A 17301-nucleotide genomic window follows, 5' to 3' on the forward strand; every position below is an offset into this window, starting at 1 on the left:
TCTTGTTAATTTTTTGATTTAGAAGTTCAAAATTTTATTAATAACATATTTGTAACAAAAATAATAATCTTATTGGTTTTTTTTTTATATTTTAATTCTTTTGAAAAACTATTTTCTATTTTTTGTATTGTTAATTTTTCTCATTCTTTTTATATCGTATCAAATTTTTGTTATTATTTTTAATTGTTCGATAGGTTCAACTTTTTTAATTTTTTTATAAATTTTTTTAATTGAATTATTTCTTAAATCCCTAAAATATATATATATATTTCCTGTATTTAGACGTTAATTTTATTTTTACCCTCACAATATATATTTGTAACCAAAAATAAAATTTTAACTATAAATTAGATTATTAATCACATATTTTAATATAAAAAATATAATTTTTATTTTGAAATAATTAAAATATAAAAATATCAATTTAAAAAAAAATAAAAAAATTTAATAAAAAGCACCCATAAAACAAGTAGTTAGGCCTGCGTTTTAAAAAAAGCACACACGCACTAGCATTGCTAGCATTGCTCCCGCGCCGCGCCCGAAAACCCAGCTGAGTGTCGTGCTTGAAATCAAGAAATAGCCAGAGAAAAATGGGGAAGAAAGAGAAGAAGAAGACCCCGAAATCGAACACCAGTAGTAGCGTTCAAAAGCAAGAAGAGCTGCTGAAAACACTCGATGACTTTACTAGCAAAGAGAATTGGGACCAATTCTTCACCGTGCGAGGCAGCGAAGACTCTTTCGAGTGGTATGCCGAATGGCCCCAAATCCAAAACTTAATCACAACCCATCTTTTGCCTTCTTTATTACCGCCAGAATCCGAAAGAGAGTTTCCTCGGGTGGAGGCGGAACAGATGAGCATACTGGTGCCCGGGTGTGGAAACTCGAGGCTCTCTGAGCATTTATACGATGTGGGGTTTAGAAATATAACCAATATTGATTTCTCGAAGGTGGTTATATCGAATATGCTGCGAAGGAATGTGAGAGAACGGCCGGAGATGAAGTGGCGCGTCATGGACATGACAAATATGCAGGTGATTTGATGAATCTTGAGTTTTCTTTATGGAAATTTGTGTAAGGTTGGATGTTTGATTAAGCATGTTGTATAGTGGGTTTGACCACGACAGCGTCATTTCTTTCTCCGGTTTTAGTAACCAAACGTAGTTTAGCAGTTGTGGCCAGTGGGTAGTTGTGGTAAATTGAACATCAGACTCAAGATTTTTTAACTAATAAAGTCACGTACACCCTCCTGGATGGATGCTGTCAATAAGCTGGGAAATAAAATTGCATGAGATTATGTTTTACATTTCTTGCTCTTTTATCAATAAACTTCCATGTCCAATGCCCTTTGTATTATGATAAAATATGCAGCAGAACCATTTATGCTACAAATCTTTGAATCTACTCAATAATTTACATATGTCGTGGGTAATTGTTTCTTTGAAAATTGTGTAAAGCTCATTGTATTTTTTCCCACCCTTCTATTTTCCTACCTGCATGGTTTCATCTAATAGTTTTGACTTCAATTCAGTTTGCAAACGAGAGCTTTGATGCCATTATCGACAAGGGAGGATTGGATGCTTTGATGGAGCCGGAGCATGGGTCCAAATTGGGGAGTCTTTATCTATCAGAGGTAAGTTCTATGGAAGTTTTAGAGTTCTACCCTTTCATCTTAATGTATATGCCTACATCATATCAGTTCAGCAATATATCTTTGGTTCAAATGCTTAATTTGTTCAATTCATAAATATTCCTAATTCACACATTTGAGCAATATATGTTTCATCCATCGTAGATTTGTTCAATTTATATGTATATGTCGTGTGCTACCAGGTGCGAAGGCTTTTAAAAGCTGGGGGGAAATTTATTTGCCTTACTTTAGCAGAATCTCATGTTTTAGGTATTGTCCCTCTTCCATATATCTGATTGAGCGATAGCTTTGAATATTTGTAATACTAGGAAAGTGAACGTGTGTTAACACGTGATTGACTAACAATCAAAACATAATTACGAAATTTAGATATTGTTTAAAATCGTTTGAATAACATCATGTTTAAGAGTATTTGTCAATCTAAACAGATCAAAACACAATAGATAAAATAACATCATGACCATAAACATATATGTTAACTTGTTCATATGACAAACTTTTCAATCAACGTGATTATGACATATAACAACTCTATCAATCCAGAAAAGATTTTTTTCATTCAAATACCATTCATAAAGGAAAAAAAATAAAAACAAATTAATAGAGTAATGAATTTTTTACTAAGACCCAAACCACAATGTACTTAAACGAAGTACACAATACTAAAAGTCACAAGGATATAATAAACGCGTGAACCAAAAATAAATATCACAAGACATCAATTTCCACCAACATAAATATAATTGAATGATAACTACTAAAATGAATTAAATTCTATTAACTTAACATGGACAATGACTAAAAAACAAATGCCACAAAGAGGAAAAAACAGAGTGAAAATAACAAAAAACGAATGTCGCAAAGAAGAAAAAGAAAAACATGGAGAAAACAATAAAAAAAGCGAAGAAGAATGATAAAGCAAGAGGAAAAAAAATACAAAAGTAATACTAAAGGTAACAAGAATTTAATAAACATGTGAACAAAAAAAAGAATAGAAAGGTAATACTAAATGTCACAAGAATATAACAAATAAATGAACAAAAAATAAATGCACAAGACATCAATTTCTACAAACATAAATATAATTGAATGATAACTATTAAAATGAATTAAATCCTATTAACTCAACATGGATAATGACTAAAAAACAAATGCCACAAAGAGGTAAAAACAGGGTGAAATAACAAAAAACGAATGTCGCAAAGAAGAAAAACAAAAACATGGAGAAAAAAAATTAAAAAAAAGTGAAGAAGAATGATAAATTATCTGGGAAAAAATACAAAAGTAATACTAAAGGTCACAATAATTTAATAAACACATGAACAAAAAAAAAAGAATACAAATGTAATACTAAATGTCTCAATAATATAATATAACAAATACATGAACAAAAAATAAATGCACAAGACATCAATTTCTACAAATATAAATACAATTGAATGATAACTACTAAAATGAATTAAATCTTATTAACCTTAACATGGACAATGACAAAATAATATGTCAAAATAAACAAAAAATAAATGCACATGACATCAATTTCTACCAACATAAATATAATTGATAACTACTAAAATTAATTAAATCCTATTAACCTTAACATGGACAATGACTAAAATAACCCCATAAATTATGTTAAAATGCAAAACAAGATGTAGTAAGCTCACAAGTAGAACTCATATATTTATTAACCCCATCAATTATGTCAAAATGCAAAACAAGAGGTCATAATAGTAAGCTCACAAATAGAACTCATATATTTATAGGTATATAGATTCTGCTATCTTCTTCCCTTTTGTTCTCTCTCTCATGCACATTCATCTTTATGGTGAAAGTCAGTGCTGCTTTTGTGGACATGCTAGTATCCATGGTATACTTGCTCCTTTCATACTGTGAAAATGCACTTTTGTTGAAGTCGTTAAACTTTATACCTGATGCATTATGAATATCTCTCAGATCTACTTTTACCTAAGTATCGGTTTGGGTGGAAGATAAGTCTTCTCGCAATTGGTGAGGAGTCGTCATCTATAAATCTTAAACTGCAGACTTTTATGGTGATTGCTGAGAAAGATACTATTTCTGCAATTTCTGAGATATCAGCATTCGTAGATCAATCCTCTATCATATGTCATGGTTATCAGGTACAAGTATTTGTTGCCTTTTCCTTTAACCCTAAAAACCTCCGTCGAAAGAATGAGGCAATTTAGTTGGAGATTTTTTTTTAAAAAATAAGAACGCGACATATCATTTTTCCACCTCATAGGTCTACAAATCAATTGCGATGTAATTTACTTTGAAAAGATAATGAAGATATATACGAGAATGTATATGTGCTGGAATTAAAGTACTGTTTTTATTCCATTGAAAAAATGAGGAAAGCTGCTACACATATATACAAGAAAACAATCAATAAATAACCTCAATCTAATCAATTTAAAGTTTAAAATACAAATGGTCCGATAAAATCTTGTCTTAACAAAACAGTCTATCCATATCAATTGTTGGATATTCAACGTTCCCTTCAATCAAGTTGGGTTGTATATGTTGATCATGCCCAACTTAGACAACAATTCTTCGAATGTAGGACGAGATAGGGCTTTTGTTAGGATGTCTGCAACTTGTGAACGACTAGGAACGTAGCAAAGTTTCTTATGAAATGATAGACGACTGCAATATGCTTGATTCGATCAAGGTGAACTGGATTCTTGGTGATACTTATTGCAGCTCGATTGTCACACTTGAGTTCCACTGTGTGACGACCCCTAATTTCGATTATGTGAACAACCTCTGAATCTAAATGCCTTCACAAATTCCATTGGCCAAGGAGGCAAACTCGGCTTCTACACTGCTTCTTGTCACAACAACTTGTTGTCACTAGATTACCCCATACAAATGAGCAATATCCGGACGTGGATCGTCTGTCAATGGAAGATCATGTCCAATTAGCATCATTGTATAACTATATGTTTCCTGAGGAGGTTTTGCGAAAATCATAGTTCCTTTCCCGGAGATCCCTTTAGATACTTCAACCTCGAATGGCAACATCCATATGTTCTTCTCCTGGATTGTTCATGAATTGGCTTATGACACTTACAACAAACCCAATATCAGGTTTGTGTGAGATAGATATTTTAGTTTACCCACTAGCCTCTGATATCGTCCTTTGTCATCTGTTGGACTATCCCATTTCTTCTCAATTTTATATTTGGGCTCATAAGAGTGTCAACATGCTTGCATCCCAACGTCCCTTTTTCTTTCAAAAAGTCCAAGACATATTTTCTTTGAGAGATACAGATTCCATGCTTTGATCATGCCATTTTCATTCCCAAGAAATATTTCAAATGCTCCAAGTCAATCTCGAATTCTTTTGAGAGCAACTGTTTTGCCTTACTGATAACCTCTTCATGGTTTCCAGTAATAGCAATATCGTCAACATAAACAATGATAACAAAAATCCAGTATTTGTTGGAGGGTTTGACAAACATTGTGTGATCTGATTGGCACTGCATGTATCTAAGGATGTAAACGAACCAAGTTGCTCGTGAGATCATTCGTTAAGTTGATCGGTAAAAAGCTCGTTAGAGATCGTTCATTAAGCTTATCGAGCTCGAGCTTACGAGCCTGTTCGCGAGCTTGAGCTTGGCTAGTTTTTTGGGCTATTAATTTTTGTCTCACATTTCTATTTTAGTGAAATTCAAGAGATTGAAATGCTATACAATGAGAAACATACCCATTAGATTATCATATCTTAGTTGGTTGTTTGGCTAAAAATACTCGACGAGCTCTAAAACAAACTCAGCTCGAAAATGGGCCGAACTCGATCCATGCTCGTTAAACATGATAAACTAGCTCTTCACGAACTGAGCTCGAGCTATTCGCAGGCTTAGTAATTTTCAAACGAGCCGAGCTCTAGTCTAATGATAAAAGCTCGAATCGAGCTCGAGCTCCTATATATATCCGAAACGAGCCGAGCTCGAGCCTTATACTGTTCGGCTCGGCTCGTTTACATCCCTACATGTATCCATTTTCTTTCAAGACTTTGGTGAACCTGTGAAACCAAGCTCTGGGGGATTGCTTCAAACCATAAAAATTTATGCAATCTACATACCTTATTGGCAGTATTTTTGGACTAGAATGGCGGTATACTCGTGTAGATTTCTTCTTCCAAATTTCCTTTCAACAAAGCATTCTTAACATCAAGTTGATGTAAAGACCAGTCTAAATTAGCAACAATGGATAGGAGTACACGAACCGTATTTAACATGGGGACGGATGCAAAAGTTTCTTGATAGTCGATCCCATAAGTCTAGGTATACCCTTTCGCTACTAGTTGTGCTTTAAATCTTCAATGCTCCCATCAGTCTTATGCTTGATTGTGAAAATCCACTTACATCCAACAGTTTGTTTCCATTTCCACCTGATCTGCCAGGTGGTGTTGTTCTCAAGAGCTTGTGTTTCATCAAAGGCAGCAGCCTTCCAGTTTGGATTTTGGAGGGCTTCGGTAATGCTTGATGGAACATGTACCTGGTCTAAATTCACAACAAAGACTCGATATGCAGGGGATGAAATATCAAGGGAGACAAAGTTGCTTATAGGGTGTTGGGTGCATGATCTAACTCTTTTTCTCAATGCAATGGATTTATCATCAAGATCATCAATATTAGGTAAATCAGAGCTTGGCGTACCTTGATTGTTTTTTATTGTTTTCAAGAGTATCTGGTATTGGGGAAGTACTCTTGGTTTATTGATCGTATGTGTGGTCTTGATGATTTCTAAGTTGAAGTGGCTTCCTGCAAGAATAAACATGGTCAAAAGGTAAAAGATGATGCTCAGGATGCGTCTGGGAGTTATCTGGTGGGGTTGTGTGTATTGGATCATGTATAGGATGTGTCTGGACGTCAGTTGGGACGTTGAAGGGTTCTAGATTCTGAGGTTCATTCATAATAGGCTTTTCCTGAACCGAGGAAGGTGGGAAGAAAGCCTCGGCCTCATTGAAACCGACATCCAGGTAACAATAGGATTTCTTAGTGGTTGAAGAATATCACTTGTATCCCTTTCGATTAGGACTGTACCCAAGGAAGATACATTTGAGTGAACGAGGATCAAGTTTACTTCGAAATTGAAAATGAATATGCACGAAAGATGAGCTTTGTCTGAATAGGAGTCTGGAACCTAAGGACTCTAGATGACATCCGATTAATGAGGTAAGTAGCTATTTGGACAGCTCACCCTAGAAATGACAAGGGGCATTACGAGTGAACAACAAGGAACAAGCCACCTCAAGAAGATGACGATTTTTGCTTTTTTCGACACCATTTTGCCGAGATGTGTCAATGCAAGAGCTTTGATGAACAATCCCTCGAGTGGTGAGGTAATCACCTAAGACAAAATTAAAGAAATCTCTGGCTCGATCATTGTGAAGGACATGGATGTTTGTAGAGAATTGTGTTTGGATCATAGGGTTGAAGGTTTGAAATATTTTTGAAGTCTCACTCTTATCTTTCATGAGAAATAACCAGGACAAACGAGTATGATCATCGACAAATAATAAGAACCAACAGATACCTGTAATTTTGTTCAGTCGTGAATGACCCCAAATATTGCTATGGATTAGTGCAAAAGGTTTGGATGGGGAATATGGTTGTGTTTTGAAAGATGCACAAGCATGTTTTGATAACTCACAAACATCACAATTGGGAAAATGTAAATTTTTATTAATAGACAAAGATGGAAACAATTTTGCTGAGGCACAAACAAATTTATCGCCATAATAATATACCACCATCCTTATTAGATTGAAACGCTGAAATAGGTGGACCAGATGCATTGGATGATAGGGACTGCGAGATGGACTTCATCTTAAGGAGATCGGAAGTATGTTGAATAAAGATATGCATTGCTCTACCATTTTTTCGAATAGTTTGTGTGTTTTTCAAGACCTAGCATTGGGGAGGATTGACGATGCTGATTGTTGTGGGTCGGAGACACATTGCCCAAGCTGTGAGTCGTGGTCGCCGGAGAAGGTGTAACATCGGAAGAGGAGGCCATTCAGTATTTTGTCATTGGCCGATCTTGGCTGCTGATACCATGAAGATATATACCAGAGTGTATACGTGCTGGAATTAAAGTACTGTTTTTATTCAATTGAAAAACCGAGGAAAGCTGCTACACATATATACAAGAAAACAAATCAATAGATAATCCTAATCTGATCAATTTAAAGTTTAAAATACAACTGATCCGATAACATCTTATCTTAACAAAACAATTTATCCATATCAATTATTGGATGTTCAACAGAAAAATTCCATATGAACTCATAAATTTTAGTTCGATTTTAATTATCGACAAACTAACCTAATTAATTGAACTAAGAAAATAGCAAAAGAAAAGTGAATTTTAAAAAAGGAATTTATTAACCAAACTGAATGCAGAAAGCTAAATTAATTTAAATAATTGTATTATTACTAACATGTAAGGCTTAACTAAAAGTAATAAAAAGTAAAAAATTAAATTTTTTGGGAAATCTGTTTCAACTTACAGATGAATTATAGTCTTCTCTGAATTATATAAACCTGAATTAAAGTGTTTGTTCTGAGGAGTCCGTACGAGTTTTGGCTTTGCTCATGCATTTTCTGTTAATTAATTTACCGTAATGTTCAGTCTAATTAATTATTCGAAAACTCGTTGAGTTCAAGGAGAATAATCAAAGAACCAAATAAACAGATTTAGCACAAGGCATGCATTGGCAGTTTATTGAATCATTAGAAAGAGTAATTTAGCTCTGCATAAGATGCTTACCACTTCAAGAATTCTGATAGTCGGTGAAAAATGTTGGAATGGTGGTAACATTTTAATAAAAAAATTAATGATTTATATAAAAATGAATTAAACCTGAATTAAATTAATTATTAATCAATCTTCGACATAGAACTTGACTGTCCTAAACAAAACTGCAGCGGCTAGACTTAATTAAAAATTCAAAATAATAAAATCAATTGCTTAGATAATGGAAGCAAGATACTCAAAGTTTTGGTCGCTCCTTACTCGCGTTAGAATTTTTCTCCAACCACCAAGAAAATTGCGAATAGTGTAGAGTAATTTATGTATCTCTGTCTTGAAATCTGAGAAGATTTAGCGTCTTAAGGTGATAGTGAACGTGTTTCTCAGCCCCTAAAGTGGGTATTTTAATCATGTAATAATCCTTATTGAGATAAGATTTTTTAAAATTTATATATTATATAATTTACACTTGATTAATGCAATTTTCATCAGCATTAGAAATGATATTCTGATTTATAGATATTTATCTTGCATGTTTTATTAAGGAATATTCTGATTTATAGATATTTATCTTGCATCTAGCTGGATCGGGAAACATAAAGAGTTTAAGACATTATCGGTTTCAGATTTATTAAGGAATCGAAGTTATATATGTTGTTAATATGATCTACGTTTTTTTTGTTGTGCGGACCACTTGTGTGCTTTTTGTAATTAATAACTTTTAATTATATATTATAATATTGTTTCCTATAAAAATAAAATAAAATTGTGATACTCTTTTTGTTGAATACGCTTGGAGTTTGGCATGCATTTATGTTAGGGAAATTGATTTAATCTTTTACATATTTTAGGCTTCTGGCCTTAGTGAGGCACTCGAAAGGGAGAAAAAGTTCCGCTCAGAACACTCTAGTGGCTCTGATATACTGTATTCACTAGAGGACCTGAAGCTTGGGGCAAGAGGATATCTGGCAGAGCTTGATCCAGGTCGTAGGGTAAAGCTAACTTTAGGTGAACCTGGAGTGTCCTATTTCTCCTACAGAGCTGTGCTTCTTGATGCTCAGCGAGACTCTGTGCCTTTCTCTCTAAATTTTGGAGTATTCCTTGTTCCAAAAGTTAGTTTTTTCAGAATCCATTTAAATGGTTGATTATATGTGTGCACCTTGTATACTAAGCTCCTGAAACCTTTCTCGAAAATTTATATTTTAGACACGTGCTCATGAGTGGCTATTCTCATCAGAAGAAGGGCAATGGCTCGTTGTTGTGAGCTCGAAGGCTGCCCGTTTGCTGATGGTACTTCTCATAGTCAGCTGTATGAGTTCTCTTTATGCATCTTGGTTGTTATTTTTAATTCTTTAATGATACAATAATATTGCTAAATGCTAGATTATACTGGATTCTAGTCATGCTAGTGCTTCCATGGAGGATATACAGGTAATTCCCACTTCTTTTTTTTTTTGTTATTAGGCATTGTTAGTCTGAATTTAACTGTATCACTTTCTTGTATTTTGCTTTTTCTTATTTTAGATGGATCTTTCTCCTTTAGTGAAGCAACTGTCGCCTGGAAATATTGATGAAGTTCAAATTCCGTATGCTTCTGCCATCTTATCTTTTTGTATTCATCATTGGGCATAAATATTATATTATTTTGCATTGTCATTTTTATCTTTTTTTATTCATATGTTAAGCTAGCTTGTAGTTTTGTAAACTCAATTTTCTTATGAGGTTTTATTTAAGGATTTCTACTCTTCCTTAGCTGACACGATCGTTTTATGCACATGTTATTATCAATTTGATTTCTTTTGCTCTTGTCTTTCTTTACTAATGATTGAATTAGATACGGTCATCTTGATATATGTGAACGCCTAAAATGAAAGCCTTTAGGCGTTCTTATAGCAATTTTCCATTGAACTGAGTACATCCGTTCGTATTCAAACACCGTGATTCTGTTGGTAGCAGCTTTGACAAGCCTTGATCTTTTTCTTCCATGTATTTCAGAGTGTCACAAAGAAGGGAAGTTTTTACAAATAAGATGATCTAATTGAAAATTATGGGATTGCATTAGTTTTAACAGGATCCTAGAATATGTAATTTTTATCGTTTATGGTAACTGGACTGAGGAAATTTCATAAATAAAGATCTATTAGAAAATGGGACAATGCGTATCCAAATAGGATCTTTATACTTGAATATGATACTAATTAACCCAATTCTTTTGTTGTGCATAACACTACTATGAATGCAGTTGAATTTTTGAGGTTCTTGGGAAGGCCTTGATACAATATGGTTCCAATAAATTTCTTTATTGCGAAGTCCTCTGTTTTAAAGGATCGTGGGATTGTGCCTTGAATGATGGTGTTACTTCATGCTTTGGGCTAATTGCAAATAGAAGACAGAAGTAGCCAACTTCTTACTGATTGGAACTTTTCTTTTACTTTTGCATCAGGATCTTACCCTGGAATTGTTCTCAATCGCTGCTGCATGTTATAAGGCCTCTACTATGTTTATTAGATCCACATTTTAATCTTTTCATTTCTCAAAGGGAAAACATCCTGTTATTCTTCCCTACAGACAATTTTTATTCTCTTCACGTTTAAGTAAAGCACAAGAATTAGATGCCACTAAGGGCAGTACAACAATCTGTATACTATGCCTAAAGTATAATACTTGTATAAAATAAGAGGAAAAGAGTAATTCTTGCAATGCATATTTTGTTTTTGTTTCTAATGTTTTTTGCTATTTTGGCCAGAGATGAGTTGAAAGTGATGCCTTCTTGAATTTTTGAGAACCTTTTCATCTTTACTGACTAGAATTCGTCAAATGGATATGATCAGGTTTATGGCTGCAGGTGATGGAATCAAGCATCGAAAAATTGTTCACCAGGTTTAAAATCACATCATATTGTTTCATTAACATGCACTTTTGTTTATGTGAGCTATCTTATTATTATCATTATATCAATTTGGAAGAAAGAAAATTAAAGAGTAAGGAACTGCTTGCTACAAGATAAAATGTATCATTTCTTGATTAGGCAGCAGTACCTCACTCCTGATGTGGTATTTTGCAAAATATGTTATGGTTGTGATGTTGATCCTATTACTTCAAATGAGTCTTCATGTTTGACGTTTTGTACGCTCGGCTATCTTGTAAGTAATTTATTTTTCTGGAGACATTAGACTTGTTATTAATCGCATGATTGAATTGTTATTTTAATTGGATGTGGAAGGGAAAATTGCCCCATCAGATATTTAGGGATACCACTGTGTGGAAATCCGATGAAAATTTCATCTTGGAAATCTGTTTTGTTGAGATGTTGAAAAAGTTAGCGAGTTGAAAGAAAACGTTTTTGTCTAAGGGGTTAGATTAACTCTGATTTTAGCATTGTTGAATGCTCTACCAAAGTACTTCATGTCTCTTTTTAGGGTACCAAGAGGTGTAGCGGAGTTTATGGATAGGAATACGAGAAATTTTCTTTGGGACGAAGCTAATGGAGATGTGCATTGTCATATGGTTGCATGGGATCAAGTCTGTAAACCGAAAAAAAAAGGAGGTTTGAGTATTGAAAACATTTGTCTGAGGAATAGGTCCTTACGGGAAAATGGTGGAGGAGGTGTTCTGCTGAGGAGGAACCGTTATGGAAGAAGGTTATTGTGAGCAACTTCAGGTTACAGGATAATGGTTGGGACACATGTTTAGCAAAATATGGTACATTTAGAATCCTTTTGAAGTTTATTTCGAGAATTTATCAGGCTTTTCACGAGTTTGTGAAGGCAATGGCTTGATGGGGTAATAAGGTCAGGTTTTGGGAGGATAGGTGGTTGGGGGATTCTTCTTTTAAGGATTTTCATCTTCTTTTTTTCAGCTATAGTCGACTCATAATAAACCCATTTCTCATTGTATCCAGTGGAGGATTTTACCTCCTCTTCTTTATCTTGGGACTTACATTTGCAGAGAGATTTGGGGGTTGAGGAAGTGGATGAGTTGAGCTTTTTGTTACGATCTTTAGAGAGGTCAGATTGGTTGAGGGGGTCGATGATATCAGGGTTTGGGACGGGGATCCTTCAAGTGTTTTCTCAGTTAAATCCTTCTTCAAGTCTTTCTTTCCGATCAATGGGTTTCTTCCTCCTCCCACCCTCATGTTATTTGGAAAGTTCTGATCACACCAAAGGTTCAAGTCTTTTTGTAGATCGTGGTGCCGGGTAGCTGCCTACTTGTGAGATGATGCAAAAGAGATAGCCTTCGTGTGATCTGTGTTCGAATTGTGTATGCTGTGCTGGAATAAGGTGGTGTCTTAGGATCCAGGGGCGGAGCCAGGATCCAAAAGTACCTGGGATTAGCCCCGCCACGTGCTAGATGATAATAGAGTTGAACATTCGGTTGAAACGAACTGAACTTTCTAAAATCGAATTAACCGAACTTTTTTTCGACTAATCAAACCAAACGAACTTTTGCTATAAAAATAGAACAAACCAAACCGAACTTTCATTGTATTTGTTGGTCAGTATGGTTGGAGTGGAATAGACGGATTTTTAACAGCTTATAATAGTCGATTGAAAAGTGTCGAGACAAGATTAAGATTCGGACATCTAGCTAGATTGGGAAGCATGTAAAGTTTAAAAACTTCTCGATTTCCGACTTAGTGAGAAATTAGAGTTATATATGTTGATTTGTGCATGGCTTTTGTCTGTTTTATTTCTTTCTGTGCGGATCACTTGTCCGCTATCTGTAATTATTGATTCCAATTAATAAATATAATTTAGTTTCTTATATAAAAAAAATAAAATAATTGTTGTTTTAATCATCATCTATGCGACAACCTAACAAGATTGTTTAATTGCTGTTTATGGACTGTGAAAGTTACCTTTTACCAGCTGTTCAGGATTCAATGGCTTTTAACTGTTTTGGTTACAACTTGCATGTGGAATCATCGAAGGTGTTGGTTTTTTATGATTTGATGTTTATGAGTGTCGGATAAAAATCAAGTGCCGAGTGCCTGTAAGAATGTGTTGGACCACATAGAAAATTTAACCTTGGCATCTCTACCTTGAACTTGGCAACATCCCATGTGGATTGTTCCATGCAAACCAAATGAAGATTAAAGTTCCTTGGTGGTGTTCTGTGAGACTATGTAATATTACTGGTACACAGAAAATCTTTTGCATTCTCATCTTTTTTCTTGATTTTGTTCTTAATTGCTTTCTCCAGGTTACATCTGCATTGACCGGTCAAATTGTTGTGGAAGATGTGATCTGTAACAAGCTTGATGATGAGATTCAACGTCGGTTTCCATCTAAAGACTTAATTTTCCGCCGCCTTACATTTCAACGAACCGAGAGTTTAGTGCAATCTGAAGCTATTCTGTCGGTAGTACCAGATGATATGTCAAACAAAGTAGAGATCAAGGCAGCCGGGGCAGCTTCCAAGTCAAGGCAAAAAGGAAAGCAGAGAAATTTTGATTCTCAGTTGTCTGGGTCGCTTGGTTAGCATCTGATTGTCTTCTCATGGTCCAATTTACGAGTTTCTTTTCTTTTCTTTTTTTGAGTTACGGTTGTGCCTATGATTTGATTATTATTTGACCGACGATTTCTTTAACTTATTTTCATTCAATGGTCAAATACTTTCCTCCTGAAGCTGGGATTCCTGTTTCATATCTCTGGTTTTGAATGGATTGCTTTTGATTCTGGTGACTAATGCACAGCATCAGAGAAAATGTCCCTATTCGGCCCTTTCTATGAATAGCTTATTCTGGATCTGTTATGCACCTAACTCCTGATCCGATTTTTGAAGAGAACAATGTTTTTGTACAGTGTCAGTAGTGGAATGAAAGGAAAACTAATCCGCACTTAATTGCTATTGTTTCCTTTTTGAGAATGGTTGTTTTCAGAAAAAGAGTTTTACTTGGTGATGATTCTTTACAGTGACGCTGGATCATCTGCAGAGAGCATCAAGCAGTCAAATGAATGTTGATCAGAATTATTTGGCTAGTTCGTATCACAATGGGATTATATCTGGATTAATGTTGATTTCTTTACATTTGGAAAGGCTTGTGTCAGTCGGGAGCATGGTGAGATAGAAGCAAAATTTCAGTTATCTATTCTTCTTCCACTTTCAGTGTTTTGAGGCCAAGGGGAAAACTTATTACCTGTAATATTTTCTAGAGTAGAATATCATAATTTCGTTGTTATCTATTTATCACCAAATAATTTATTGTCCTTTATTTTTATGATAAGCTGGATGATACGGGGCAATGGGCATGGGGTGGCATTGCTAACATGCAAAGATCTTGTGCATCCTATTTTTACCACAAAAATTCGATATGTCCCTCAAAGGGGTTTCGCCTGAAACTTGTTTTTTGTTCTTTTTCTTTCTTTCTTTTTTCCCCTTCTTTCTTTTTTGTGATGTGTTCCTCGGAGATGACATCAATCCTTGTGGTTGGTCCTCTGTTCCAAAAAGGTTCTTTTAACTGATGGTGCCTTTTTCAACTTTCCCAGGTCAAGACAGTCATCATTGGTCTTGGAGCAGGATTACTACCGATGTTTTTCCGGAAGAACCTGCCATTTCTTGAGATTGAGGTGTAACTGGGTTCTGATTTTATCGCTTTAAATTTTATTCTTTTATCCTTTTCTCATGTTAGTATTCTTAACTTTACAGGCTGTCGAATTAGATCCTGTGGTATTAGATGTTGCTGGACACTATTTTAGTTTTAGAGAAGATCAACATTTGAAGGTGATGCTCAAGTATTTTCAGATTAGTTGTCTCAAGTTCCAACTTAGTATGGATTGAAATGTGCATACAAAATAATAATTTGCTTGGTGTGATAAGTTGCATTAGATTCCTCTTCCATATCATCCTCAATAGTCAATCCTCGTCCATATCAGCGGTCAAATTCCAACAACCTCAAACTGACTTTAAGTATTTTTGTAATTTTTTCTTTTAATTTTTTATGTATGCGTTGTATTTTGTTCCACTTGCTCAATACTGTCCGTAATGGCTGGTTTTAGACGTGTTTAACCATCTTAAATGTTCATCCCAAATCTTTTTGCATCGCTCCATCCTTATAATTTCTAATTAGCCTGTCAACAACTGGAGAAAATTTCTATATTACAAGTTTTCTGAGATGAGTAAATGTTATCATATCACAAGATCTTGTTTTTGCATTTCATGGTCAAAATAAGAAGCCTTATTGTTCATGCTTCTGTTCACATTGATAATTGCTCTTTGATTTTTATTTGATATGCGGCTCAAACTTTCAACTCATAAGTGCTGTTTATCCTGAAAATGTATCTTGGTTTTATGGTGGTAAACTTTAAAATATTTAATTTGATAATTTGCTTTATTGAAATCTGATGCAAAATATCCGTATAATACAAAATAAAATTGTACAACTTTATTTTGAACAGCTTAAAAGATATTATAATTTTTGTATTTTAATGCTTAGGGTATTGAAAATGGAGAGGTTTATGCATGATAATTTTGCAGTTTAGATTTGGTGTGTCTTACGGTCCAAACATTATAATTCTTTCCATTCTGAGATACTAATTTATCCCTTCATTGAATGATGTTTGTATTTTTAGTTTAATTGCCTGCTGCTTTTATTTTTGCTTCCTTATTTTTCTTCCAGGTACATATTGCCGATGGGATAAAGTTCGTCAGGGATATAGAAAATTCTGAGGCAACATGTAATAATGACGAAAACGATGCTCTCAACCAGAAGTTAGTGAATGAAGAAGGAAAAGAGTCTTGCAGAATTGACATACTTATTGTCGATGTGGACTCTTATGATTCGAGGTGATGCAAATGATATACTGTTTATTTTAACGCTACTCAAGTTTAGTTTCTTATAACTCAGTCCTTGCTCTCTTGCATTTGCAGCTCTGGTTTAACCTGTCCTGCTGCAGATTTTGTTGAGGAATCGTTTCTTTTGACTGCCAAAAATTCACTTTCTGAGCAGGGCTTATTCATAGTTAATTTGGTTTCTAGGTCCTCTGCTGTTAAGGTTCCAGTATATTCAAGATTGAAAAAGGTGAATGAAAAAGATGATCCTATAATTACTTCTACCAATATTCTGCCCAGACATAAAATAATGTATAGGGTCCTCGTAAGAAACTGTTCCTCTTATTCTTAATATTTGTTTCAATATGGTGTGTGCTAGTTCTCTTGATGTATCGAGTGTTACATATACGTACCGATGACTGATATATTCTCATGCTCATGCTTAAAGTCTTGGTTTATTAAAAAGGTTATAGGATGTAATTCCCTAGCACTGGGCGTTTCAGGCTGCATTATATTTTTGTGCTTCTAACTTTGTTTTGTTTGTATGAGTGTTTTACAGGTATTTAGCAATCTCTATACTCTACAGCTTGAGGAAGACGTCAATGAAGTCATTTTTGCCCTTAAGAGCAGTACTCCGGTTGAAGAAGATAAACTTTCCGATGCTTTTGGAGTACTGGCAAGATTACTAGAGCTGGAGAAACAGGAATGGAGCCAAAGTATCATAGATGCCTCAAAATTGATCAAGCGGCTAGTATGACATCTTGGTATCTGAATGCATACCCGCAGTTTTGTTTAGTTGCTTCAAGTTTGTAGTGTTTGGATCAACAAAGATTTTCGTTCTTTTTCTTGAAGAGTACTATAAAAGTTTTCCAAGTTAGGTTACTGTAACTTTTTAGATCACCTGTGTAACAAACGTACATTAAATTCCTTCCTGTTTGGGAAGAATCTACATCAATTTTCCATGCCTTCAATATAAACTTCAGTCTACTCATTTGCATGCAATACTATAATGATGAATGTGAATTATTAGACGGGAGAGGTCTTTGCCCATTGTGTCTCAAGCAACGTTTGTGGACGCTCACTAAATCATGTGTTCCAAC

General features: G+C 34.6%; 1 protein-coding gene across 1 annotated transcript; it reads left to right on the top strand.

The window, feature by feature from the left end:
* Window positions 1–518: 518 nt before the first annotated feature.
* Window positions 519–17178, top strand: LOC142519891 (uncharacterized). The gene is made up of 16 exons (XM_075622905.1): window positions 519–1031; window positions 1529–1630; window positions 1831–1897; window positions 3605–3789; window positions 9283–9543; window positions 9638–9721; window positions 9815–9862; window positions 9956–10017; window positions 11263–11311; window positions 13634–13907; window positions 14347–14492; window positions 14920–15000; window positions 15080–15154; window positions 16050–16216; window positions 16301–16451; window positions 16761–17178. The coding sequence occupies exons 1-16, from the start codon at window positions 591–593 to the stop codon at window positions 16956–16958; spliced, it is 2391 nt and encodes a 796-aa protein (XP_075479020.1). The 5' UTR covers window positions 519–590; the 3' UTR covers window positions 16959–17178.
* The last annotated feature ends 123 nt before the right edge of the window (window positions 17179–17301 follow it).

Source organism: Primulina tabacum, chromosome 11 (genome assembly GCF_025594145.1).
Source record: "Primulina tabacum isolate GXHZ01 chromosome 11, ASM2559414v2, whole genome shotgun sequence".
In the NCBI taxonomy this organism is placed as follows: domain Eukaryota; kingdom Viridiplantae; phylum Streptophyta; class Magnoliopsida; order Lamiales; family Gesneriaceae; genus Primulina; species Primulina tabacum.